Below are 27,904 nucleotides of genomic sequence, written 5' to 3'. Positions count from 1 at the left end.
GGGGGGTAAACCCTGGGGAGAGGGCTGGGACCCAGAGGGAGAGGTGCTATACCTCGTGGTTGCAGGGCCAAGGGAGTGGCTGTGGGGGGTATAAACACGGGGGTGCGGAGGACTGAGGTTATACCCCAGGGAGGAGCTGTGGGGAACTCAGTAGTTGTTGTCCCAACGTTACAGGTAAATGTCACCCTTAAACAACAATGAGGATCCTCAGTATAATGTGGCTTTATTTTAAACTCACAATATATCCTACTGGCATTACAACACCGTCACAGCATGGATTTCCTCTTTTTTAATAATAGCTTCTATTTAGAAAGGTTGTTGGTCCTAAAAATATATAGAAACAAATTAACTTTCAGTCACAAAAAGAAACTGTACATTATAAAACAGTCTAAACATCGGACACGGTCATTATATAGAAAAAGGTGTGGCTTCCTTCGGGGGGGGGGGGTGTTGTGGGGGCTGAGGAGGACTGAGTTCTGGGTTTGGAGACCAGTTCGGAACGTGCGTTGGGATGTCCTCCCAACCCGAAAGGCGCTCTGTATACGTGTAATTTGTTGTTGGTGGTGGGTGCGGTCCTGAGGGCTAATTGCTTGTTGATGTTTTAAATCACACTGCATTTTAAAAAGAAATGATATTTGGATGGTCTTTACATGGGGACGGGCAGCCTAAATACAGGACATTACTCCTCCCCACCCTCTGCCACCCCACTGCCACATAAATTCTCGTTTCGGAGTGAATAATCATCATCATCCTTGCGTTTGATATAGCCCCTTATCACCTCTTCAAGGTGTCTCAAAGTGCGTCGTAGGATATACTTTAAAGAGGAGTGACTGCGTTATTTTGTGGGTGAAAAGCTGTGCCAATTGCGCACAGCAGTTGTGGATTGAGTGACGGAATTACTAGTATGATAATTATAATAGAAAAAATTTGGGAGGGATTATTACCAAATTGAGTTACACTGGGAACATATGATTGAGGCGTCAGAGCACAGATTGATCCATTTTATCCTTTGTTCCTTTTCTGTCTTCTCCATCTCTTCCTACTCTGAAGATGTTCAGCTTATTTTTCCCCTTGTGGGCTGACGGTTCTATGGCCACACACCCCCTCTAACTTTATCTAAGTGGGTAAATTGTTAGTCTTGACTGAGTGCTAATTCCCCCGCCCCGAGGCTCAACATCCAACCTGGCCTCACCCCAGTTCAGCACAGACTGAACCCAGCTTTTGACTCTTAAGGTTTAGTAAGACGCTACACTGTATAAAGGGCGCTATATAAAATGCAAGTTGTTGTTGTTACTCATGAGCCAGTGTGGATGAGCATTCAGGGAGGCTGGGGCGTGTGTTTGGGGGAACGACGCAGTGGGAGAGATTGGGTGTATGGGGAGGGGCGGGTGGAGAAGAGAGTTGTGTCTTATTATTTCCACTGTTTAACTCAGTCGCCACATTATTCTGTGTACTTTTGTGTTCGTGTTCCCTCAAGGAAAACACAATAGGGGGCTGGATTACGACCGAGATTTACTGGGAGTCAGGTTGGCTCCAAGGACCCCTCACCGCCCCAGGGAAACGTGGTGGAACTCAGCCCCCAAGTCACTGTCTTTTAAGGGGTGCGGTTCCCAGAAATGGCCATTGGAGGGCGCAGTAATGTCACACTTTGCTCTTTTAACATTTTTATAAACGGATTTAGTTTGGGGGCGAATATGGTCAAATAGGTATAGATGTGAGTCCTGATAGTTGTGATGTCTGAATCAGAAACGTACCCACCTGAATAAACTAACCCCCTGCGCGCACACACAGGCACACACACACACACACAGTGAGTGTCTGCACTTACACACAGCAGTGTGCCACAAACAGTCGTGGATTGAGTGACTGAATTACCATTATTATAAAAACATTTGGGGAGGATTATTATCTCACTGCGCACAAACACAGTGAAGGGCTGCACTTACACATACACGCACGCATAGACACACAGGCACAGACACACACACCCACGCACGCACAAACAGGCACACACACACGCGCACATACAGATACACACACTCATACAGACGCACGCACACACACAGTGAGGGTCTACACTTCCTCTGTTCCAAAATCTCCAAACAGAAAGTAAGACTCTTTTTGACTTTTTTTTAAGAATAAAGAACCACATGTAGGGGTGGATTTCCTGCGGGTGGGTTTGTCCCCCGGCACTTATATATAAATATCTGTCCTGGATACCCTAACCTATAAATTAACTACATTATACATGTCAAATTAAATAATATAAAAAATTACAATCGATTCTCTTTCTTCAGTGCGGGGGGGAGGGGGTGGGGGGAAGCGGAGGAGCAGGAAGGGGTGACACGACACACAACTCTCCAAAGCTTGCCGAGAGAAAACAGAGCTTCACTCTGTGTCATACTGAAACTCTGCACTCATTAGTACACAGAGGGAGTATGATTGAGGAAGTGTGGACATCAAGATATCTACCTAGCCCCCACCCCACCACCAACTGTCCGCTCCCCCCTCCCCAGGATTTCTGGTTAAATTACTTGCGAGTCTCATGAGAAGTTCCCCAGGGCGTGAGTTGATGTCTTCATGAGGAGAGAAAATTGTAAAGGGGGGGGGGGAGGGGAGAGAGAGACGAGAAGATAATAAATTAATATCAGCAAAACCTCAACAGCAAAAAATTCATAACTCAACAGATAGCAAATTCCCCCCAATCATTCCAATTGTTTGTTTGTTTCCTGTTCCCCCCACCCCTCCCCCATTGCCAACTGATTGTGTGGGAGGTTTTCCTGTTATTAAGGAGAAGTTTTCACTATCCCCAGACACAGCCTGCTGTTAATCTCAGCTTCTCAACCTGAAGTCGGACACATTAAGGAGTGTGAATTTTTGCTGAATAGACATTCACCGCGGAGCCAGGCCTTCGTCATCAATGGTAACAGTCACCCTCGTCAGGGCTGAGGTTAAACATAGCCTCTCCTTCCTTCCCCCCTCACCCATGATGCTAGGACTCAGACAGTGCTCGCCCATCACTGGCCCCGAGCTCCCTATCTCGGTGACGTCTCTCTAGCTGGAGTGATAGAACTCTGCCCATCGGCTCTCGAAGAACTTTCTCATGATGTATCCCGCCTGTCCCACCTCCGAGTCGTCCTCGTTGAAAGTCACGCAGTTGTTGAAAACCAGCGTAGCGTCGGTGGCAAACTCCTCACAGCTCGAATACCTGCCGGGACGACAAACACTCAGCCCAGAGAAAACACCGGAAACTCAACCTGCTCGTCACAGAGCAGTGTCTCGCTGCTCACACCTCTGACAATGCAGCGTGGAACACCCTGATCTAATCCAACTGCAGAACATGAGTGGCTGAATCAGACAAGCCACGTAGGAGGAGCTGCACAGCATTGAGGAAAGGTTGGAGGGGGCGAGGTGGGAGGAGGTGAGAGGGGAGTAGAAGGGGGCGAGAGGAGGAGGGGGTGAGGAGAGGGGAGAAGGGTTGGTGGAGGGGGGAAAGAGGAGGTGGGTGAGGAGGAGGGAGGCCTGGGCGAGGGGGAGGAGGGCTGGTGGAGGGGAGGAAGAGGAGGGGGTGAGAGGTGGAGCGCGGGGGAAACGAAGGGATGGGGAGGCACGGTTACACACTTGCCGCTGATGAGTTTATCCCTGATGGTGGTGAAGTCCATGGGGTTTTTGATGATTCTCCGGTAACCGGGCACCAAGCGGGGGTTGACCGGCTGCAGGAACGGCCAGGCGTCATCATGGGATTCCATCTCCATCAGGATGATCCTGCCGGGAGGGAAGCTCATCGTTAGTCTCCAACTGGGAGCCACACTGAGGAACAGGAAATCACCAGCTCTAAACACCTCCTGTACACCAGCGTCAGGCCTCTTCAAGGCCTGTGTCAAGATCCTCCTCTTTGACTGCATCTTCGGTCACCCTTCTATCCCTACCCTCACTGGCCTCTACCCCTCCTGACCCCAATCCCCAGCTCGGGTTCAAATCCCTGACTGTCCAGCGTCTTGGGATGTCCGTCTGACATGAAAGGTGAATCCTCTCCCTCTCTCATGGGAACAGGTGGAGGGCATTCAGCCCCTCAAGCCTATTCCGCTATTCTATAAGATCACGGCTGATATCCTGGGGGAGGTTTGAATCCTTTGATAAGGGTCAGTTCCACATTATCCCCCCCCCACTCCGTACTCTGTCCAAATCACTGTCTGACACTTGACAGCAATTTGCATTGTGCCCCTCACGCAGGGCAGTGTCCCACAGCGCTTACCAGTGGCGGAGCATGACGCCGAGCCTGGGGGAGGTGACCGGGGGCACGGTTGAAGAGGAAGGTCATCAGGCGTGACCTGAAGATGGGGAAGGAGGGATTGAGGGAGTTTCGGGGGGGTAGTTGCTGAAAGCGCAGCCACCGATGGTGGAGCGGAGGGCATGAGGTACAAGCAGGAGGCCGGAGCCAGTCGAGCGGAGGCAGCGGGGAGTGGGTTGGGTTGTGAGCAGGTAAAGACGGAGCGCTTACTCGCACAGAGTCAGGTCACTGGAATGGTTCCTCTTGGATGTCCTCCTCCTCTTGGCGAGCAGAGGGCCATCCTGCGTCATGCGCTTCCGTCTTCGCTTCATGTACTTCCTGGCCCCGCTGCCAGACAGCATCCCGTTCCCGGGGAATCTCTCCCTTTTCTGCCTTCGCCTTGGATTCTGGGATCGGCGGCTCATTCCAGACCGGTTGTTGGCCTGAGGAGTGAGAAGAAAGTAGGTCAGTAAAGCCATACGTCCACAACACAACACAAGGGGGAATGTTAATTACAATACAATCACAGGCCGCCCTCATGTCTCACTGTGTTTAGCCAGTGAGTAGCTGACGTCCCAAGTCGCAGGCCTGGGGAATGCTGAGGGACTGACCTCAGTAGGGGTAGTGGTTGAGGTGGGGGGGGAAGAAAGAGCCGAGTCACTCTTCACTGGGATCATAGGCACAGCCCAGCCTGGCTCATCAGCAGGACCTGGAAGGGCTGACCAGTCACTGGGGACAGGGAATCATCCCACTCAACTCTTGTTAACCCTACAGCCAAAGCCCTAATGGGTAGGGTGGTCCTTGTTGGATAAGCAGTGGGAAAGCTTGCCAGTCAGCAATATCAATGCAATGCTGTTTTAGCTGGTTAGGCACTGGCAGTTACCCCAACACACACTCTGGGTCCCCCCAAGCCGGGAAAACTGTGCCATCCTGCGCCTAATATTTTCCAGAATTAGATAAGCAGGATGTGTCCTCCGGGGGGGGGGAGAGAGAGTGCACATTGTCTTTCACCAACCTATCTCTGGGAATTCTCAGTTTGGTTTGGACACTCTTAAAACACGGTGATGGGTTTCTGCATTTGTGTCAGACACCCGGCTGACGAAAAAAAACAAAAAAAAATTGTTGTTAGTGAAGTTGCTGATAAACACTAACAAGTGCCTCTTACCCTGCTGACACAGATGGGGCAGAACCAATCGCCGTCAGGGATGTCTGCTATCTGTGGCCGCAGGCAGTACGTGTGGCAGCCCTGATCACAGTTGTCACACAGCAGCAGGAACTCATCGTTGTCCCCCTTTCGGCAGATCTGACACGACTGGAGAGCGGGAGGAGATAGTGTGTGGTTAGCCCTGGCGTTGTGGCCCTGAACCCCCTCTGCCCCACAGGCCTTAACATTTTTCCTGAAGTGAGGTGACCCCAAAACTGAATGCTGTGGTCACCTTCCTGCCCCCATCCTCCCTGCCCTCCACCCCTCCTAATCCGAACCCCCAGCTCAGATCCAAATTCTTGACTGTCCACTGTCTTGGGACATCCTCCTGACGTGAAAGCTGCTGTGAAAATGTTATTTGTTGTTGTTGAGGTCTAACCAAAAATCTGTACAAACCTAACATTATTGCTTTGCTCTTGTACTCGATGTCCCTCTGTAAAATCCCCAGAAAACCAAGAACTCTTTTCATTGCCTTTTCCCCCTTCAATTAATCTGGTTCTGCTTCTAACATCACACATAAAGGGAGTCTGCAGACTGGCCAGTCAGTTGCGTGTAGTGTTTGGAGATCTCCTCCTCACGTGAAATGCGCTACATAAATGTTAACATGTTGTTGTCGCAATGGTTTGGTCACTGACGCTACTATTCTGTCCACTGACATCTCTTTGTCTATTATCTACTCACTCCTGCACAAGACAGACTAGGTGGGATACAAGACACACCGGCCTGCTTACATAAATTTCCCTTTTTAAAAAAAAATCCCCCCCAAATTGGAGTTGAGGCACAGATTAACCATGATCTGTTAGAATGGCGGAGCAGGCTCGAGGGGCTGAATGTCCTTCCTCCTCCTGTTCCTATGCCCCTATGTTCCCCAGGGAGCCTCTTCCATACATTTACTGCTAGATCAGGGTGCGACACAGTTTACATGTACGCTGTGCCCGTCACACGTGGATTCGGTGTCTAGCGTGTTGACACTCACCACTCTCATGATGGATTTCTCCCAGGACAAGGCCCTCTCCAGCTGTTGGATGCAGTTGCACAACTGGGCGGCGCTGGTGGTCCTCAGTAACGTCTCTCGCCACACACTCAGCCCGGGCGAGATCTCCCCCTCCTCACTGTGCCACACACAAAAAGAACATGTGTGGTCATTCCACAACACGGCACGACACACGTGTCACTCTCACACGTTCAATCCCAATGCAAACCGTGACAAGCTGAGCGAACTGAGAACTTATTTGATGTCTCATCAGCGAGTCAGTCATTTTAAAGTGTAAATAATAATCCTTGCATTTTATAGTGACTGATGTGGAGGCAAAAACAGAGGCAAGTTTCCTTACTCCACTCACCTGTTTACCCAGCAGTAAGTAGGAGCCCGGATGTTAGTCGATTGGCAGATCACTTTCTGGGAGTAATAATCTCTCCAAAAAATAAACAAATAATAATTTGGTCACTCAATCTACGACTGTTTGTGGGTCGCTGCTGTGCACAATTGGCTGCCATGTTTCATCCACAAAATATACAGTCAATTAATTTGACAATATATTCTTTGAAGCGCGTGAAGACGTTAAATTATCAAAATGTCCCCACCATCGGTGGTCGGGCCTTCAGCCACTCTACCCCCACTCTCTGGAACTCCATCCCACAGTGCCTTTGCCTCACTTGCCTCCTTCAGCCCGTCTCAAAACCCTCCTCTTCGACTGTGCCTTTGGTCACCTGCCTATCCCCACAGTCACTGCCCTCCAGCTCTCCTGATCCCAACTCCCTGCTCGGGTACAGATCCCTGACTGTACAGCGCCTTGGGACATTGCCAAGTAACTGTAACGTGTTGTTGTGATAAGGCGCTGTATCAAATGCAAGGATTATTATAATTATAAACACTGTGTGATGTTCGCTGGTCGTGGGGAGGAGACGGTTACCTGTCCTTTTGCTGGTCGGCCCTGGCCTCTCCGTCGCGCTGGGGGGCAGTTCCTGTGTCCACCCTCGCGGGGAACGGGTTCCACAGCGGCTGCCTCAGGTAGCGCCGCTCGATGTTGGGCTCGAGCCCCAGCAGCCGCGTTACCCCCAGCACCAGGGGGTTGTTATTCCGGCGCATCAGCTCCAGCTCCCCCTCGTCCTTCCCCTCCCGGCACTCCACCCCCGCCTGCCTCGGCTCCAGGTAAACCAGGTCATCCCGTGTGGAGTCTGTGTCCGGGCAGCTCCAGTCCTGAGCAGAGAGAGGCACACGCAGACACGGTTACAATTTTTTGTGGGGGTGTTAGCCAGGTGTCTGATTACGCGGAATCCCATCAACATGTTTCAGAATCTCCAAAGCAAACTGAGAATTCCATGCCTCCCACCTGCACTGCTATTGCTGTCTGGCAAACTTTCCACTGTTTGTCCAGCTAAGACCACCCTACCCATTAGAGCTTTGGCTGCAGGGTTAACAGGAGCTGAGCGAGAGGACTCCCTGCCCCCAGTTACTGGTCACATTATTTTCTAAAGGGATTATTACTCCCCGGAAAGCGATCCGCCAATCGTCTAACATTCATTCGGGTTTTCTCTTACTGCTAGGTAAACAGAGGCGTATGTGTGGAATAAGGAAACTTACCTAAGGTTTCACCTCAACCCACCGGGAAATCAAACCTGTGTCCTCTCGCCTGGGAGGCAAGTGGGCTAACCATTACGCTACGGGACTCCACGCTATCTGTTCTGTTACCTGCCAGAGGCCTGGTTACACAGAGCAGCTGGAGCTGGGACACCCAGGTGCCGACACAAAGCCATTCCGCCTCCAACACAACACAACAGCACACAGGAGTGCCATTGCAGTCAACCACACCCTGTAACTGTAAACTTGCTCCACTTTATGTGACCAGATTATATCGCTGCTTGTGTTCTGTCCCTGCTCAGTGCTGCCCTGTAGCCAGCCGAGATACACAGACAGCATTGCCCGAGCTGCTTGCTCTGATAACGCCAACCCCCAACTCCACCCTCAGTGCCTGTCTGGCTGGCCCAGTCTCTCTTTCTGTCTGAGACCAGGTCTCTCTCTCTCTCTCTGTCTGAGGTTCGGTCTCTCTCTGTCTGAGACCCAGTCTCTCTCTCTCTCTGTCTGAGCTTCGGTCTCTCTCTGTCTGAGGCCCGGTCTCTCTCTCTCTCTGTCTGAGGTTCGGTCTCTCTCTCTGTCTGAGGCCCGGTCTCTATCTCTCTCTGTCTGAGGCCCGGTCTCTCTCTCTCTCTGTCTGAGGCCCGGTCTCTCTCTCTCTCTGTCTGAGGCCCGGTCTCTCTCTCTCTGTCTGAGGCCTGGTCTCTCTCTCTCTGTCTGAGGCCCGGTCTCTCTCTCTCTGTCTGAGGTTCGCTCTCTCTCTCTGTCTGAGGTTTGGACTCTCTGTCTGAGATTCTGTCTCTCTCTCTGAGGTTTGGTCACCTTGACTTGCAGACTGGCCGACACCACTCGCTGCTCCAGCGCCTCCACCTGCTGCAGAGCATTCAAGTCCGTCTCGAACACCCATTTCTCCTCTTTCCATGTCTCCAACATCTCCTTGGACACCGTCCGCTCTGTCTCGTCCCCGACAGGATGGAAGATGGGATCTGAGAGAAGAAGTGAGAGAAAATCTGGCATCAGGGCACGGGTTATTGAGTGCAAATTGATCCTTTCACTCTGCGACTCACTCCCGGTTACACACTGAACACGTTAAACTCTGCCCCTTTTCCAGCAAAATTAAATCATCTGTGACTTTACGGAGAGAGAAAAAAAAGAGGGAGTTTCTCCCGGGCGACAATTACACCGATCAATTGGTCGTTCACTTGGCTTGTATTGCCTTGAGTTTAGAAGGTTCAAGGATAATCTGACTGGGGAGTTCAAAATGATAAAAGGATTCGACAGTGTAGCTACAGTTAAACTATTTTCCCTGGTGGGGAATCCAGAACAAGGGGGGCATCATCTTAAAATTAGAGCCAGGCCATTCAGGAGTGAAATCAGGGGCAGTTTTTCACCCAAAGGGGAGTGGGAATCTGGAACTCTCTCCCTCCCTTAAAAGGCTGTGGATTATGGCTGGATGCTTTCACATTTTCACAACAGAAGTGGATAAATGTTTGTCAGGTCAAGGGATCATGGATATGGGGCAAAGGTGGGTAATTGTAGTTGAGGCACAGATCAACTATGATCTAATAGAATGGCAGAACAGGCCCAAGGGGCTGATGTCCTACTCCTGTGCCTATGGCTTAGCAGAGTTGTCCAACTGGAACCCACCCACTGCTGCCCATATTTCATCTGGCCCACCACTCCCTCTGTAACACGGAAAGGTTGTTTCTGGAAGGGAAACACAAAAATATTGCTTATGTGGCCTGACAACGTTTCTCAAATAGGGAATCCGACCCTCAGCAGCCAAAAGGTTGGACCCCTCTGGATCTAATATAGAATGGCAGAACCACCTCAAGGGGCTGAATGGCATCCTCCTGATCCGATGGCATAAAGCACTGCGGCAACTCTACACATGGAGAGCGCTGTGAATAATAACAAGCGGCTGCTACCTGTCCTCTCCTTGGTGCAGCTTTGGCTAATGTATTCCATGTGCTTGTTCAGCTGCTTGTGTAAGGCCTTTTCCCGGATCCCCCAGGGGTGCAGTGCCTTCAGCAGCAGAATCAGCTCCTCCGGGCTGGTAACACACCACCAGCCACTCTGCATCTCTGGAAAGCCAACAAACAAACACACAGCTGAAACAGGCCCTGGCTAATGAGAGCTTCACTGTTTACTGTCCACTGTAGCAGGAGGGGATGTGGCTTTTAGTGATGGTTTCTTCACACCTCAGACACCCAGGCTTTCTGACCAGACATTGTTTCTGTTTTGGCCAGGGTGTCTGACACACACAGAAACCCAACACCATGTTTTAAGAGTAACCAAACCAAACAGAGAGTTCAATGCATCCGACCTACACATAGATATAATAATAATTAGATCCGCTTCACAGAATATACTGTAAAGCAAATTACCTGTATATTCTTTGGGTGATACATGCCCACAATTGCATACAGCAGTGTCCCACAAACAATCATGGATTGAGTGACCAATTTTTTTAAATAAATATTTTTTACCCCCGGAAAAGCGATCCGCCAATCGACCAACAACCTACTTACTGCTAGGTAAACAGAGACGCGAGTGCGGAGTAAGGAAACTTGCCTAAGGTTTCACCCTGCCCGGGAATCAAACCCAGGTCCTCTTGCTAGCGAGGCGAGAGTGCTAACCACTACCCTACCGGATTCTACACATTTCTGTGGAATGGGATGTGCACTCTCTTTCCCTCTCTCTGAGAGGAACGCATCATATATAATATATAAATCACCTTTCCCACACGGTTTAGATTTCCGACCTGATTCTCACCTTTGGGGATGGGGCTCAGTTGAGGCTCACTGATCTTCTTCAGGGACTTGGTTGGTGGTCGCCCCCGGGGCCTGGGTTTCTGAGGCAGAAGGTGATCACTGTGTGGAGTGGGAGGGCACAGGGCCGTCCTGGCCCTGCCTTTAGCCAGAGTGGAGCCTGACAGGGCCCCGGGGGCCACCGCTGTGCCGTTAGCAGCCGCTGGGTTGAGCAAAGCCATCGACCTCCCGTCCAGCGGAATGCCCATGTAGGGCATAAACTGTGGGGAAGAGAGAAGAATGAAGACAAAGTACAAAAACACACTCCTCTCATTGTGAGATGCTCGTTACATACACCAGCTCCCACGCTGTCTTTATCCTGACACAAGAACATAGGAATTTGCTGGCCAAAAAAGACCAAGGTCCATCCAGTTTGCCTTCCATCCTCCATCCTGGCAGTCGCTTGACATGTCATGTCTCCAAACTATATGCTGCATCCCCAGATATTATTCCCCAACAGAAATCTATCTAATTTGTTCTTGAAAGAATCAACACTTTCTGCTTCCACTGTCTATCTGTCTCCCTTGGAGCCTGTTCCACACATTTACTATTCGCTCACTGAAGTAGCGTTTCTGCACATTAGTTCTTTATTTTATTTATTTGTTCGTCACGTACACCTACCTGTAACGCTGCAAACACAGCGGAGGCCGGCAGCTGGAGTGCAGTGTGGTGTAACTGGGGAGCTGGATGCAGCGCTGCCTGCTGTGAGGCGAGGGGAAGCTGGGTGATGGCAGAGGAGCTGCAAGGCTTCCTCGGGAGGAGGCTGAACCACTGGCCGTGTCTCTCCGCACAGTCTTTGACTTTCTTCTCGGAGCTGGGGACGCTGAGGTCGAACAGACGCCTGTTACTAGCCAGCAGCAGCTCGGGCGACACGGGGTGGGGGTGAGGGTAAGGGCCAGGTTTGCTGGTGCTACAGTGAGGAGCAGGGAGAGGCATCGTCATCGAGTTCTGTAAGAGGCTGAGCCACGCAAACCAAGCTGCCGAGTGCTCTGCACTGTGCTGGGCCGGAACCTGGGCCTGGGCGGCGGGATCGCGGCTGCTTTTCCGGGAGTTTGAGGCTGCTCTGCTCCGCTTGGGGGGCTCCGCGGTTAGCTGTTCCGTTTTGCGTTTCCGGCAACGCCCGCTCTTCGGCCTCCCGGGAGCGTTGACGTTCTCGGTCGGTGCGTCTCTCAGTTCCACTTTCACGTGAGTGTCCACGGGGAGCTTGTCTGTGCTCAGCTCCTCAGGCCCTGGCCAGATTTAAACAGAGATAAAGCGTTATGTCAAATGCCAGGATTATTACTATTACTACATTTCCTTATTAATTACTGTACACGAGAAAGAACTTTCATTCATTGCATCACAACTGATTTAAGAGCTATTTTGCACACAGCAAGGCCCCACAAGCACACATGAAATGAAATGACCAATTTATCTGCAGGATTGTTGGCCATTGCATCAGGAGAAACCAACTCACTCTTCTTAGCCCCGCGCCTTTTAAAATCCTTGTCATCCACCTGAGCAGACAAGCTGTGAGTTTGATGACTCATTGAGAGAAGGCATCTCCCACACTCAACTCTCTCTGAGCTTCACTGGGATCACAGACATAGCCAGGCTGTCTCATTAGTAGGACTTGGAAGGGCAGACCAGTCCCTGGGGGCAGGGAGTCACCCCACGCTGTTAACCCTGAACCCAATGGGTAGGGTGCTCCTAACTGGACAAACAGCGAGAAAGCTTGCCAGTCGGCAATATATGTCAGACAAGCTATATGTTTTTTTGCTGGTTAGACTCCAGCAGTTATCCCAATGCACACTCTGGGGTCCCCAAGCCTTGGCTCTTGCACCTATTACTTTCTGGAATGTAAGCAGGATGTGTCCTTCTGAGAGAGAGAGAGAGAGAGAGAGAGGGAGAGTGCAGATTCCATTTCAGACACTTAAATCTTCACACATAAATGGCATGCATATGTAGAACTAACAGTCTGTTTTTGATACTCTTAATAACAACGTGCATTTATTTATACAGCGCCCCTCACACAGTGTAGACAACTTTCTTCAGCTCAATGTGCGCAAAACTGAGGCCCTCCAGATTGGCTCGCGTCAGCGCCTCCGAACCTCAGGCGCTGACAGCATCAGCATCCAAGGCCGCACTCTCCACCTCTCAAAGCCATCAGGAACGTCGGCGTTCTGTTCGACCCTGAGCTGTCCCTTCTTCCTCATATCCGCGCCACAACTGGCACCGCCTTCCATCACCTCCGTAATGTCGCCAGACTACGGCACTACCTCACCTCTCACGCGGCTGAAACTCTGGTCCACACCTTTATCACCTCAAGGCTGGACTATGGGAACTCTCTCCTCGCCGGCCTTCCCGGCCCTCCCTCCACACTGCAGGTCATTCAGAACTCTGCAGCTCATGTACTGTCCCGCACCAGGCTTCGGGACCACATCACTCCCACCCTCGCCCTCACCCTCGCTCCCACCCTCGCCCTCGCTCGCCTCCACTGCTCCCCATCCCCCAGAGGATCGAATTCAAGATCCTCATCCTCACCTACAAGGCCATTCACGGCCTCGCTCCCTCCTACCTCTCCGACCTACTATCCACCTACCTACCTGCCCGTACCCTCCGTTCCTCTGGCTCCGGTCTGCTCCACATCCCCCGCCCCAACCGCCCTACCATCGGTGGTCGGGCCTTCAGCCTCTCAGCCCCGAGGCTCTGGAACTCTATCCCCCAGTGCCTTCGCCGTTTCCTCCCTCTCCTCCTTCAAGGCCGGTCTCAAAACCTTTCTCTTTGACCGTGCCTTCAGCTCCCCTCTCGACTCTCTACCCCCTCCTCGCTCCCTCCCTTCCCTCCCCTCACCCTGACCATTTCCCCCCTGTTCGGATCCTGACCCAACTGTCCAGCGCCTTGGGACGTCCTCCCGACGTGAAAGGCGCTCTATAAATGCAATCATGTTGTTGTTGTTGTTGTCCCCGAGAGCCCTTAACAAAGTAACAGCAGTATGGTTTGCAGGGGAAGGAGGGAGTCAATCTTACCTGCTGCTGCCTCGGAACCTTCCACGAACAGTCCCCCGAGGTGGGGGAAGACCCAGTACCTCCGCCTAAAGCGATCCTGCCCCAACAGCAAGGCTCGCAGAGATTGGGATGCCTGCAGCAGCTTCCGGGCAAAGAAATTCTGTCGCTGTGGGTGCAAACAGGGCAAGGTTTGACAGCAGCAAATGGTTCAGATCTCTGCACTGGCGTATGTCAGTCACTACACTAACCAAATACAGGGCCCCTGTGTGGTGCTGATCGGGCAAGTCACTGGTTTGATTCCCCCCAGTCTGTACTGACTTATCTGATCACAGACAGAATTAATAATAATAATCTTTACATTTGATATAGCGCCTTTTCACGTCCTTGCGATGTCTCAAAGCGCTTCACAGAATATACTGTGAAGTGAAATTGACTGTGTATTTTGTGGGTGAAATGCGGCAGCCAATCGCATACAGCAGCGTCCCACAAACAGTCTTGGATTGAGTGACCAATTCATTAACATGGATAACGTATTGGATTATAGTACAGTAGACCCTTGGATTGGGATGAGAACATCAGGCGTGGTTCCCATTCGTGATTGCTATCCAAACCTTTTGGGCTGGTTAGTGCATAAAAACAGTCTGAGTGTCATCTTTACACTAGGAAGGAATCAGGTTGGGGTGTGATTCCCCTCTCCCTGGTCAAAGCTCACTCACTGTCAAAGCTCCCAAGATTGATCACTTGGGAAAGAGAAGGACTGTTGATATAGGAACAGGAGGAGGCCATTCATGGTGGCCATAATCCACAGCCTTTTGGGAGAGCGTTCCAGATTCCCACTGCCCTTTGAGTGAAAAACTGCACGATTTTACTCCTAAATGGCCCGACTCTAATTTTAAGATGATGCCCCCCGTTTTGGATTCCCCCACCAGGGGAAATAGTTTCTCTCTAGCTACTCTATCGAATCCCTTATCATTATAAACACCTCAATCAGATCATCCCTCAACCTTCTAAACTCAAGGGAATACAGATCAAGTTTATGCAATCTGTCCTCGTAATTTAACCCTTTAAGCCCTGATATCATTCTGATGAAGCTCTGCACTGCAAGGGTATGTATGGGACATATCCGGGGAAAGGATGCTGCAGGCAGATTGTGTCAGCAAATTCAGTAGGGAATTAAATAATTAGTGACTAATTCGATTGAGGGATATGAGAAATTGTGTTGTGTAGGTTTATTTATTTGATCTGTTCTAACTTTGGGACCAGTTAGTTAGACCACACAGGTGTCTCCAGATGCACTCTTCAATGCTGCCATCAGGAAACCAGCACTAACCTTACTGAGCTTCTCAATCTGACGCTCCAGTTCAGCCACGCTTGCAGAATGATGGTCTTCAGTCTAAGAGGAAGGTACACGAACAATCATTAACAGCTGAGTGAAGTATCAACACACAATATCACATAAAACAGTAAACCTCCCATAAGTAATATCAGCCGGGACCATACATTTAATATGACTTATGCAAAGAATGAGTTATGTCAAACTTGCATAGAATATAAACTCTAGATCAGGACTAGGGCAGATGTACTACTAAGGCGATTATACAATTTACACGGCACCCCTCTCACGCAGGGTAGCACCCCAGAGCACTTGACAATAGCGGAGGGGGGTGGGGACTGTAGGCACGGTTGAAGAGGAAAGTCTTCAGGAGCGATCTGAAGATGGGGAAGGAAGGGGCAAGGCGGAGGGAGGGATAGAGGGAGCGTTCCAGAGCTTCGGCAGCTGGGCAGTGGAATGGATGAGTGACTGGGCTGACATTTGGCTCATCACTCTCTGCGCTTTAATGAGATTTCTCGACCTTTAGGAGGAAAAAAGGGAAGAAAGCTGCCAAACCATTTACCCGACTGAGATTCCCAGCCTTTTCCTCAGATGTTGTCCTTTCCATTTCCTCCTTAACCCTTTCCTCGCCTGCGTTGCCGGCAGCACCACGACTATCTTCTTCCGGGTCAAGCGTCCGTTTCCTCCTCCCGTCCTCCACCGTGCTCTCAGGCGGCTCTCTGATGCCTTGCTTCTTCAGCAGAGCTCTCTTTAACCTGCCCATCACCAGTGACGAGATTAACACAACAGATCGCTCTACACATTCCATTCCTTTCTTACACAGTCTGGTATAAAGCACAGGTGTGTGTGGCAGCCAGGAAGATGGTAGTACATTAGGCATAGGGTTGAGAACAGATCTACACATCCAACTCTCATTAAGGAATCACAAAGAGTCAACTGTCAACAGATCGTTTGGATAATACACATTCCCTCTGAAGCAGTTGAACCCCACAGGGACCTCAGTTATGCCCTGTCCCACATATGGCTTGTGACAAGGTGAAGACTGAGTGCAGACTGAGGTGAGACCCACCACCTCAGATCCCAGAAGCCGGTTGACCTGCTTGGGGGGACTCCCCTGAATGAGATGCAGTAGAGATCTGTTATAACACAGTGATTGGGAGCCATCGGATCCCAACCCACCTCATTACCAAAGCCACAATAATCATAATAATCCTTACATTTGCACAGTGCCTTATCACATCTTCAAGACGTCTCAAAGTGCTTCACAGAATACCCTGTAAAGTGAAGTGACTGTGTATTTTGTGGGTGAAACGGCTGGTTTCCCAGTGCCAAGTCAAATCTTCAACACTGAGATACATAGATGTTTGTGAGGTCAGGGTATCAAGGGATATGGAGCAAAGGCTGTTAAATGGAGTTGACGTACAGATCAGCCATGATCTAATAAAATGGCGGAACAGCTGAATGGCCTCCTCCTGTTACTAGGTTCCAAGTACTTGGTTCCCTCACGGGAATGGCCGCTGCACTAAAATAAAGCCCAATTTCTGGGTCAACAGGTCACCGCCAACATCACTTCCTGTGGGCTGCTCCTGGGTGGGAACAGACTGTCGGCTGCTCAGTAACTTGGGTCCACGTGGCATTGGCATTACACACCTCAGCGCTGTAACAAATCTACACCGTACCTAACAGATTGTCTTACCTCCTCAGCTTCCCTTCCACAATCCACTTGTTTTTGCGAATGTTTACCCGATGGTCTATATTCTTATCGATTTCTCTGCGGGGGGGAAAAGACACGGGAGATTTTTGCAGTCTTTAATGAATTTGGAATCTGGAATCTCTCTGGCCTCACTGTGCTGCCAGAGTTTACATATAACTTCCCGCCCCTGGCACCTCCCTTCCTTTCTGATCTGCTTTCTCCCCACTCCACTAACCACTGCCTCCGCCGGGCTGGCTCTTGCCTCCTGCTTATCCCTCGTCCCCTCTGCTCCACCATTGGTGGCCGCACTTTCAGCCACTACGGCCCGAAGCTTTGGAATTCTCTTCCTCAATCTCTCCGCCTTGCGCTTACCTTCCAGTCTGTTAGATCACGCCTGAAGACCTTCCTCTTCGACCATGCTTACAGTCACCTCCTCACTACCCTTGGCTCGGCATCAGGTTCTGCCACTATTCAGCACTCTTAGACGTTGCCCTGCATGAAAGGCGCTGTGTTGTTGTTGTTTACACCTTACCTGATGACCGTGTTGCTTCCCAGGAGCTCGTTGACCAGGAAAGCCAGCACCGATGCCTTCTTCCCCGCAGGATGAGCATGGAATGACTTGACTTTGAGACTTTGGCAGAATTCTCTGTCCATGTCAGAAGCCTCCAGGAAAACCCTCAGAACTTCTGATACGTTATCCCTGTTAATCCCGATGTCACACAGTGGCTTCCCAAGAATCGTTACGGACTGCAAAAGCAAAAAAAAGGGAAGGTTTGATTAGCTGTTTGTGCGAACAGCCTCTGTGTCCGGGTTAGACCAAGCTCTCTGTTACAATTAGATTTTTAATTTAATAATTATACAATTATATAATTATACAATTATATGCGGAAACACCATTTCAGTGCGCAAGAAGTAAATTTATGGAATGGGCTCCCGAGGGTGGAAGCAGAAAATGTTGTTTCTTTCAAGAACAAATTAGATAGATTTCTGCTACAAAATAATATCTCGGGATACAGTATATAGTGTGGGACACGATATGTCAAGCGACTTATAGACACTACTCCCTGAAGCTTTAGAAATCTGTCTCCCAATCCCTCTGCCTTTTAGATCACGAATGAAGACCTTCACGTCCTCCTTCCCCCCAGCTCAGTATCAGGCTCCGCCATGTTAAGCGCTCCGAGACTCTGCCCTGCATGAAGAGTGCGATATAAATCCCCCAGAGGATAGAATTCAAAATTCTCGTCTTCACCTTCAAAGCCCTCCACAGCCTTGCTCCTCTATTACCTGGTAACTCCATATCGACCTGTCTGCTCCTTCCACTCAGCAGTCTGCGGCCTGGTCCACATCCTCCGTCCAGCCTGCCCCACCATCGGCGGTCGGGCCTTCAGCCTCTCTGCCCCCACCCTTTGGAACTCCATCCCGCAGACCCTCCACCTGACTCCCTCATTTGCCTCCTTCAAAGCCCATCTCCAGACCTTGATCTTCGATCGCCTTTGGTCATCCTACCCTCACCTTCCCCGCCCTCCATCCCCCTTGATCCCAACCCCCAGCTCGGGTCCAAATCCCTGCCTGTCCAGTGCCTTGGGATGTCCTCCCGAAGTGAAAGGCGCCGTATAACTGTCATTTGTCGTATTTCTAAGCCTGTGTCCGGTGGTAGAGCTGGATTCAGTTATGTATAATATAGTGTCAGGAGGAGTTGGGATTATGTACCTGGCCTTCCAAGGACAGCCCTGGGTCAGCCACGGCAATCTGGAGCAGGCGGACCAGCAGATCCTGCACTAGGCCCAGACTGTCCCCCACGTTGAGCAGCCCTTCCTGCAGCCGGTTCAGGGTGGGCACCTCCCGGCTACTGTCGAAACCCAGCACTTTGCCGTAGTTATGCAGAAACTCGGTGACAATCAGACAGTCGGCAAAGGCCGGGCCAGAAAGCACCAAACCTGGGATCGGGCCAAACTCCGGCAGGGGCTGTGTGAAGGGCAAAACAGAGTTTTTAATACATCGCATTCGCTCCCCTCTCCCCAGTCAGTACCATTCCAGTCAGAGCCAACTGAATATATCAAGCATGGGAGTCCTGTAGCTCAGTGGTTAGAGCACTCGCCTTGGGAGGGATAGGACCCGGGTTTGATTCCCCGGCAGGGCAAAACTTTAGGTAAGTTTCCTTACTCCACACACCTCTGTTTATCTTGTAGCAAGTAGGAACCCGATTGTTGGTCGATTGGCAGATTTCTTGTCCAGGGGTAATAATCTTTGTTTAAAAAAAATGTGGTCACCCAATCCACGACTATTTGTGGGACACTGCTGTGCACCCGTGTTTCACCCACAAAATATAGTCAATTCACTTTACAGTATATTCTGTGAAGCGCTTTGAGACGTCTCAGTGACTGTGCAGGTGATCTCAATGTCTGTGTGTGTGAGTGAGGGAGTCAGGAGGCCTCAGTGACTGTGTATGTGTGAGGGAGGCAGGAGATCTCAATGTCTGTGACTGAGGGGGGCAAAGGTATGTGTGTGTGTGTGAGGGAGGGAGGCAAAAAGTCTCAGTGTCTATGTGTGTAAAGGAAGCAGCAGGTCTGTATGTGTGAGGGAGGCAGGAGGTCTGGGTCTGTGTGTGGGAGTGTGTGTGTACGAGGGAGGCAGGAGGTGTCGGGACAGGCTCAGTGACACACCTTCTGGTTGCTCAGGTACATATCCTCCGTCGGTTTCTTGATGTGCTCTGCCAGCTGTGCCGCCTGCTGTTTCTGCCTCACTCGCTGCCCCCGCCAGCTCACTTGCTTTTCCTTCCGTTTGCTTTTCACTCTCTGCTCTTTGGGTGGTTTCTTCTGTGGATTGGTTTCCTGTGGTTCCGCTGTAAAGAGGGGAAAAGAAACTTAAAAAGTCATGTCTGAACCCAGTTTCCGTGTTCTGTTCGGCTCAGACCACCATTAGTGTTCTGTCTCCCTGCTTCTCAGCCTTTCCAACTCTTCCCTCCACAAGCTGCAAGTCATCCAGAACTCTGCAGCTTGTGTCCTCTCCCCGCACCAGACTCCGTGACCCCATCACATCCACCCTGGCTCCCCATCCCCTAGAGAATAGGGTACAAAATCCTCATCCTCTCCTTCAAAGCCTTCCACGGCCTTGCTCTTTCCTACCTTTATGATCTGCTAACACCACGTGTTCGCTCCGTGTATAATATCTGGGGATCCATCCTGTTCCATATCCCCTGCCCGGCTCTCACTGTCTTTGGCGGTCGCGCCTTCAGCCTCTATGCTTCCACTTTCTGGAACGCCATCCCACAGTCCCTCGCCTCCTTCAAGGCACATCTCAAGACACTCCTCTTCGACCGTGCCTTCGGTCACCCTCCTACCCCTACCCTCCCTCCCCCCCTTCTAATCCCAGCCCCCAGCTCAGGTGCAATGCCCTGACTGTCCTTGGGACATCCTCCCGACGTGAAAAACGCTGTGTAAATATAATTTTTGTTGTTGAATGGGACATTGGGTTGCAAGCTTGCCAATCTGGCCACCTACCAGCAGTGCCTGGGCTGATGTGACTGCACTGCCACAAGAACAATCAAAAAACAACAATTTGTATTTATATAACGCCCTTCACACTTAACAGTGGCGGAGTCTGACATTGCCACATTACCTTTTGTTTCAGTTTATTCATCAAGGCTTTCAGTTTCTGCTTCTCTTTGTCGTTCAGAACAGCTAAAAGTAGAGTCACAACATTGGATCAGATTAATAATCGCAGCGCTTTCAACTAGAATTGTCCCTGACTGAGCCAGAGACACACACAACCGCACCTACACCCCCTCGTCTCCTACCTCCACCTCACAGCCTGCGATTGAAGGGGGGTAAATTCAGAACAAATAGTAATAATAACAATCCTTGCATTTGATACAGCGCCTTATCACGTCTTTGAGATGTCTCAAAGCTCTTCACAGGATATACTGTAAAGTGAATTAACTGTATATTTTGTGGGCGAAACCCGGCAGCCAATTGCATACAGCAGCGTCCCACAAACAGGCGTGGATTGAATAACCAATTTATTATTATTATTCTTTTTGGAAGGGATTATTAGTCCTAGAAAACGTTCCGCCAATCGACTAACAACCGGGTACCTACATACTGCTAGGTAAACAGAGGCATGTGTGTGGAGTAAGGAAACTTGACTAAGGATTCACCCTGACCCAGGAATCAAACCTAGGTCTCTCGCTCGCTCTAACCATGACTCCACTAAACTACAGCTCTTCACTACCCATGCTAACTGTCCCACTTCACTACCCATGCTAACTGCTCTCACTGATAACTTTTTCCCATTTTTTTTCTGTGGAAACGCTACTTCAGTGAGTGAGTAGTAAATGTTTGGAACAGGTTCCCCAGGGAGACAGACAGATGGTGGTAGCAGAAAGTGTTGATTCTTTCAAGAACAAATTAGATAAGATTTCTGTTGGGGGATAACATCTGGGGATTCAGTATATATCTAGGGGACACATGTCATGCGACTGCCAGGATGGTGGAAGGCGAACTGGATGGACATTGGACTTCTTTCGCTTTGCAAATTCTCATATTATGGGTGCCCAGCCAGCACTGTCAGATGTTCCCCCCACCCAGTGGATTGGAAAGACACTGCTGTATTGTATGGGAACATGTATGGGAATCTGTCCTCTGCTGCCAATGACAGTGACTCCCATCAGCAGCTGATAAGGAGAGATGTCAGCCTGGCCTGGAATTCACACTAGGTCCAGTGTTTAATGTGTCTGACTGGACAAGAACACCCAGGACTCGCTGAAGGAAAACCTGAAGGAGCATCTCAATGATCACCAGTTATAGTGTTTGCCAAGGGCCAGCTGGTTAGCAATTGGGAGTCCACGTTAGTGAGTCAGGGTGTGTGTGAGTATGTGAGTGTCTGAAACACAATATAAATTGGTCACCTTTTCCTGTGGCTGCAGAGAGCAGTATGTGGGGGGAATGTGAGGAGATGGTGTGATTAAAGCAGTGAGATGATACCTTGCAATTCAATCGTTTTCATGAGCTTGGCATCCGCCTTGCTGAGCAAGGTGACCCTGGTGGCCTTGGGGGGACGCCCTTTGCCCCTGCTGACCCTTGGCTGCTCGCAGGCCTTCAGCTTGTCAGGGTTTGGGGGTCGCCCGCGCCGACGCATCATGGCTTTAATACGTAACGGGACATCATCCGGGCTCACCTTCTGCCACTGCTCCTCCTAAACCAACAACAACACATTACATTTACATGGCGCCTTTCACGTCAGGAGGACGTCCCAAGGCGCTGGACAGTCAGGGATTTGGACCCGAGCTGGGGGTTGGGATCAGGAGGGAAGGGAGGGTGGGGGTAGGAGGGTGACCAAAGGCGTGGTCTTGAGAAGGGTCTTGAAGGAGGCAATGGAGTAGGTAAGGCAAAGGGACTGTGGGATGGAGAGGGAGGCGAAAGTGCGAAGCTGAAGGCCCGACCACCGATGGTGGGGCGGGCCAGGCGGGGAACGTGGAACAAGCAACAGAGCTTGTTTAGAGGAGGGAGCAGACAGGTCGGTATGGAGTAGCAGGTCACAGAGGTATGGAAGAGCAAGGGCTTTGATGGCAAAGATGAGGAACACAAAACAGGAAGCCCTGCTTTACATCCATGGAAGAAAACAGCGGCATGACACTAGTACGAGGGAGAGTATTTTTGCCACTAAATTTCTCTGCCAATGGGACTCGATTCCTTCTCTCTGGTAGGGTACGGTTTTCCTGAGCTCTGGGAACCCTCTGTTACTTGTCCGCAGTTAGGCATTATTCCCGTGTGAGATAGGGAAAGTTGGCAGGTTATCCAGCGTAGGGGAGGGGGAGGGAGGGCACCAGCAATGACCCACACCCGGCGCAGACTCTACAAGACTGCACTCCCCAGCACAAACCCTCACACAAACCCAGGGGTAATTATGTTGACGTCAATGAAATAAGGCTGAAAAAAGGCTGAGGCAAGCAGGGTCTCCCTGGGGTTAAACTGGCTCCGAGGAGACATGGCTGAAAAGACCACGCCATGTTCCACGGCACTGCTTACCAGTCTGGCTGCCTTGTCAATAAAGACTTCAAGGTCTAGACTTATCATCAGCCTTGTGAGCCAATAGCTCAATGTGTAAGCTGGGCACTTACTGTGAAAATTACCAGAGATCTGTCCCAGTGAATTCTCTAGTTATTATTAGATGTTATTTTACCATTTAAAGTAACTTGACAATGTAAGGATTGAGTCTCGATTGCTGAACTTCGTTATAATAATATTCCTCGCATTTAATATAGCGCCATATCAAGTCTTCAATACATCTCAAAGCGCTTCACAGAATATACTGTAAAGTGAATTGACTGTATTTTGTGGGCGAAACTCGGCAGCCAATTGCACACAGCAGCGTCCCACAAATAGTCATGGATTGAGTAATCCAACTTTTTTTAAAAAAAATTCTGAAGGGATTATTATTACCCCCGGAAAGCGATCTGCCAATCGACTAACAACCGGATTCCTACTTCCTTAGGTAAACAGGTGTGTGGAGTAAGGAAACTTGCCCAAGGTTTCACCCTGCCCAGGAATCGGACTCAGGTCTCTTGCTTGCGAGGCGAGTACTCTGACCACTGAGCTACAGGACTCCACTCTTTATTCACCAGAATGTTATCAGAAGGGTTAAGTGACAAGGAAGGCTACATAAACTTGGATTGTATTCCCTTGAGTTTAGAAGGTTGAGGGGTGATTTGATTGAGGTGTTTAAGATGATAAAGGGATTTGATAGGATAGATACAGAGAAGCTATTTCCTCTGGTGGGGGAATTGAAAACAAGGAGCATAGAATTAAAATTAGAATCAGGCCATTTAAAAGTGAAATCAGGAAGCATTTTATCACTCAAAGGGTGGTAGAAATCTAGAATTTTTTCCCCCAAAAGGCCGTGGATGATGGCTCCACGCCTTTAAGAGTTAGTATGATAAATGTTTGGTAGGTCAGGGCATTAAGGGATGTGGTGAGAAAGCGGAACTGAAAGAATTAGTTGAATTACAGATCAGCCATGATCTAATTAAATGGCAGAACAGGCTCGAAGGGCTGAATGGCCTCCTCCTGTTCCTATGTTCCTAAATCAGGAAAACGGAAACAAGGAGACTAGCTGGAGGCTGAAGGAAACCAAACAAAGAAATTGGCTTCTGGAGACAAATCGTGCACGAACCTCAGCAGACTCCTGCTCTTCGAAGAAATCTCCCACATTCATCCTAGGACTGAAGCTGAAATGCTCCCTGCCCACCTCTGTCACTGCATTCCGGGTCAAGTACTGAAAGACAAAAAAAGTCAGACAGGAGTGAACCCATTATCCACATTAGCAGAGACTTCATTGTGCTGATGAAAGAAAACACTGTGGAAGATCCCATTCCATGCAGAATATAACTAATAATCGTCACATTTTATACAGCATCTAATCACGTCATTGAGACATCTCAAAGCGCTTCACAGGATATACTATAAAGTGAATTGACTGTATATTTTGTGGGCAAAACGCAGCAGCGTTCCATCAACTTGGAACGAACAACCAATTTTTGGGGGGGCAATGATTATTACCTCCAGAAAGAGACCTGCCAATCAACTAACAACCGATTAGACTAATAAATAATTTATTAGACTAATAAATTGGTTACAGAGCTGGGGGGGGAGGGGGAAGAGAGAGGAGAAAATTGCAAGAAAAAAAGCTGCAAATAAACAGAAACACAGCCGAAACATTTACAAACCTATCTTCCCGGTTTTATATCATTCCACAGTTTTGTTGCAGTAATCAATTAATTACCTTTATAACTTCAGGGAATTGACGTAATCTCTTCCCACAGGGGGCGTAGTAGATGGTCTCACCCTGAAGGTGGCTCCCGACCCTTCTTATTCTAATCTCACGTCGCCATCTGAGAAACACAAACAACAACAAATTACATTTACACGGCGGGAGGATGTCCCAAGGCGCTGGACAGTCAGGGATTTAGACCTGAGCAAGGGGTTGGGATCAGGAGAGGTGGAAGACAGAGGCGGGTGGGGAAACATGTAATGCTTACGAGTATCCGAACCAAACTCACTGAAGGTCCACCTATGTGGGTACGTTTCCAAGGGACTATTGGTAAATAGTAATATTAAACCACTTCTTACAGATCTACACCATGACAAAACCTCCCAATGCTGAAGGTTATTAGCTCTCAGCGCTCGCTGCCTGTACCTCCTCTGCCCATGACAACGTCACATAGCACAGCTAATTACCCATATTCCAGCGGAATCCGCAGCTCTCTCTCGTCCGTCACTCTTCTCCGCGTGTAATCACCTGAGGGGAGGAGAAACAAGGACATTTCACTTCAACTTACAGCGTGCTGACTTACACATGTTCTTCCTGTCCGTGGATAGCCACTGTGCTGAAATAAAAACTCAACTGCATCATCTCCTGATCAAACTCCTCATTCTATTTCAGGGCCTCAACACTGCAGAACGCCTTACCAGCTTCAGGCTTCCTTCCCGCTTACTAGCTGTCTTGGCGTCACCTTACCACTACCATGGATTGATCCCCTTAAAGCAGAGAAGGTTGAAGGGAGATTTAATAGAGGTGTTTAAAATGATGAGGGATTTTGATAGAGCAGACAAGGATAAACTGTTTCCTCTGGCGGGTGGGTTAGTAACCAGAGGACACAGAGTTAAGATAATTGGCAAAAGAACCAGAGGAGAGACGAGGAGATTCAGAGAGTTTTACGGTTTGGAATGCACTAACTGAAAGGGAGGTGGAAGCAGATTCGATAGAAGCTTTCAAAAGGGAATTAGATAGGTACTTGAAAGGAAATATTTGCAGGGCTATGGTGTAAGCGTCTGAGACACCATCCAGCATGGAGGGCGCTATATAAATCCAAGTTGTAGTTGTTGTTGTTGTTGTTGAAGAGCAGGGAGTGGGACTAGTTGGTAACTCTTTCAAAGAGCCGGCACAGGCACGATGGGCCGAATGGCCTCCTTCTGTGCTGTAAGATTGTATCATTACTCTTTTCAACCTTTGGGGTATCGAGATCAGCTAACTTCGCACAAGTGCCAGCAGTGACTGAACTTAGGTCTCATCTGCTCTGTAAAGGTCTGCTTCTCCCTGAATTGTGGAGTCCTGTAGCTCAGTGGTTAGAGCATTCGCTTTGCAAGTGAGAGACCTGAGTTCAATTCCAGGCAGAGGGCGAAACCTCGGGCAAGTTTCCTTACTCCACACAGAGTCTAATAATAATCCCTCCAAAAAACAAAACAATAATAAAAATTGGTCATTTTCAATCTACGACTGTTTGTGGGACATTGCTGTGCGCAATTGGCTGCCGCGTTCGCCCACAAATATACAGTCAATTCACTTTACAGTGTGTTCTTTGAAGCGCTTTGGGACATCCTCCCGACGTGAAAAGCGCTATATCAAATGCAAGGATTATTATTATACTTGCTGACCATTGGAGTTTATACAGAAAAAAAAGGCAAAATACTACAGATGCTGGAAATCTGAAATAGTAATAATCCTTGCATTTGATATAGTGCCCTATCACGTCTTCTAGACGCAATAAGGCGCTATATCAGATAAAAACAGAAGTAGCTGGGAACACGCAGTAGGTCAGGCAGCATCTATGGAGAGAGTAAAGTGAGTTAACGTTTTAGGTCGGTGACCTTTCAGCAGGTCAGGCAACATCTAGGAAGAGAGGAAAGTGAGTTAACATTTCAGATCGACATAGATGCTGCCTGATCTACTGCGTGTTCCCAGTGACTTTGGAATCCCCCAATATGACAAGTTCAGCAGGTTCTTCTCTAAGACCAGAAGAGGAGTTTTGGAGAGAGCTTACCGGGGGTGGAGAACGAAGGGGTGGGAGTTGTGTCAGGGATGAGGTCACATTTTTTCGCCTTCTTCTGACTTTTCACGGAAGTTTTGAGGGGGTTTGAAGAAGGGATCGGAACCTCCCCACCCTCACAGCCACCGATGTCGCCATCAGACAGCGACAGGGAGGACATGACCAGGTTGGAAAGAGATTTGACATCAGTCTCGTCACCCTCAGCAGTGTCAGGGCCTGAGCTGCAGGACTCTGCAATGGGAATACAAACAGCTCCTGTCAGCCTCACACATCCCACGATGCCGAACCAGGTGTAGGTTATTAGTTAATAATAATAAATATGAATCAGTATTAATTACTAATAACTATTAATGGTTTACTGGGCAACATCCGAGGCAACAGAGTCACACGTTTTAAGTAGCGAGGCACTGGAGAAACTAATAAAATAAAACTATTATCCAATAAAATCATGGCCCTGTTGAGCAAGGATTACCTGCTCGAGGAGAGGGTGTGGTGTTTGGTGTGATCAGAGGAGAGGCCGGGGTCTGAGGTTCAGCTCGTGAAGATTTGCACAGAGCCGAGCTTTGCCGAGGGGGAGTGAGCGCAGACACAGGCTGCCGCTGCGACATTCTCATTTCCTCTCCCTCGGGACAGTTGCCTGTTTCACTCTCCAACTCGTCAGTGGACTCTGCACATAAGGAGAAAATAATAATAATAATTCTTGCATTTGATATAGCGCCTCATGTCGTTGAAGTGTCTCAAAGCGCTTCGCAGAATATACTGTAAAGTGGAGTGACTGTGTATTTTGTGGGTGAAACGAAGAGAGTTAGAAAACATGTTGGAACTGGCTGCACACTGAAACAAAAGAGTTTTGGACATTGATACATGAGACATGAGAGCGAGACAACAACTTGCATTTAGATAGCACCCTTCATGCGGCGTAGCGTCCCGGAGCGCTTCACACTGACCTGTGGGATCAGGGATCTTGAAAGGTGATGTGTTCTCGGGGCTGTAGTTGGTATTCCCGGGGCTGTGGTCGGTATTCCCGGGGCTTTGGTCAGTATTCCCGTGGCTGTGGTCGGTATTCCCGTGGCTGTGGTCGGTATTCCCGGGGCTGTGGTCGGCATTTCCTTGGTTCCCGGGGACAGCAGTGCCCTGCTCTCCACATGCTTCCAGTTCCCTCTCGTCACAATCAGTGCTTTCACTCTCACACTCACTACCAGACTCTGG

At 49.6% G+C, this 27,904-nt stretch overlaps 1 protein-coding gene across 2 annotated transcripts in view; it reads right to left on the bottom strand.

Annotated features, from left to right (window-relative positions):
- Positions 1 to 206: 206 nt before the first annotated feature.
- The window catches only part of LOC103189565 (bromodomain adjacent to zinc finger domain protein 2A), a 42,971-nt gene continuing 15,273 nt past the window's right edge, over positions 207 to 27,904 (bottom strand). For both annotated transcript variants that reach the window (XM_042344188.1, XM_042344187.1), the window contains exons 5-28: positions 27,643 to 27,900; positions 27,168 to 27,362; positions 26,690 to 26,926; positions 25,107 to 25,167; positions 24,652 to 24,760; positions 24,043 to 24,144; positions 21,855 to 22,065; positions 19,536 to 19,714; positions 18,583 to 18,837; positions 17,405 to 17,619; positions 16,876 to 16,950; positions 15,742 to 15,934; positions 15,177 to 15,239; positions 13,868 to 14,012; positions 11,481 to 12,088; positions 10,825 to 11,080; positions 9,978 to 10,133; positions 8,872 to 9,035; positions 7,388 to 7,674; positions 6,451 to 6,586; positions 5,436 to 5,582; positions 4,502 to 4,713; positions 3,622 to 3,765; positions 207 to 3,208 (exon numbers count right to left, since the gene is read on the bottom strand). In XM_042344188.1, the coding sequence (XP_042200122.1) occupies positions 3,055 to 3,208; positions 3,622 to 3,765; positions 4,502 to 4,713; positions 5,436 to 5,582; positions 6,451 to 6,586; positions 7,388 to 7,674; positions 8,872 to 9,035; positions 9,978 to 10,133; positions 10,825 to 11,080; positions 11,481 to 12,088; positions 13,868 to 14,012; positions 15,177 to 15,239; positions 15,742 to 15,934; positions 16,876 to 16,950; positions 17,405 to 17,619; positions 18,583 to 18,837; positions 19,536 to 19,714; positions 21,855 to 22,065; positions 24,043 to 24,144; positions 24,652 to 24,760; positions 25,107 to 25,167; positions 26,690 to 26,926; positions 27,168 to 27,362; positions 27,643 to 27,900 (4,562 nt within the window). In that variant the 3' untranslated portion in view covers positions 207 to 3,054. The remainder of the gene's footprint in view (positions 3,209 to 3,621; positions 3,766 to 4,501; positions 4,714 to 5,435; positions 5,583 to 6,450; positions 6,587 to 7,387; positions 7,675 to 8,871; positions 9,036 to 9,977; positions 10,134 to 10,824; positions 11,081 to 11,480; positions 12,089 to 13,867; positions 14,013 to 15,176; positions 15,240 to 15,741; positions 15,935 to 16,875; positions 16,951 to 17,404; positions 17,620 to 18,582; positions 18,838 to 19,535; positions 19,715 to 21,854; positions 22,066 to 24,042; positions 24,145 to 24,651; positions 24,761 to 25,106; positions 25,168 to 26,689; positions 26,927 to 27,167; positions 27,363 to 27,642; positions 27,901 to 27,904) is intronic.

This window comes from Callorhinchus milii, unplaced genomic scaffold (assembly GCF_018977255.1).
Source record: "Callorhinchus milii isolate IMCB2004 unplaced genomic scaffold, IMCB_Cmil_1.0 Scaffold27, whole genome shotgun sequence".
Classification (NCBI taxonomy): Eukaryota; Metazoa; Chordata; class Chondrichthyes; order Chimaeriformes; family Callorhinchidae; genus Callorhinchus; species Callorhinchus milii.
This window is presented reverse-complemented; position numbering and strand designations above follow the sequence as displayed.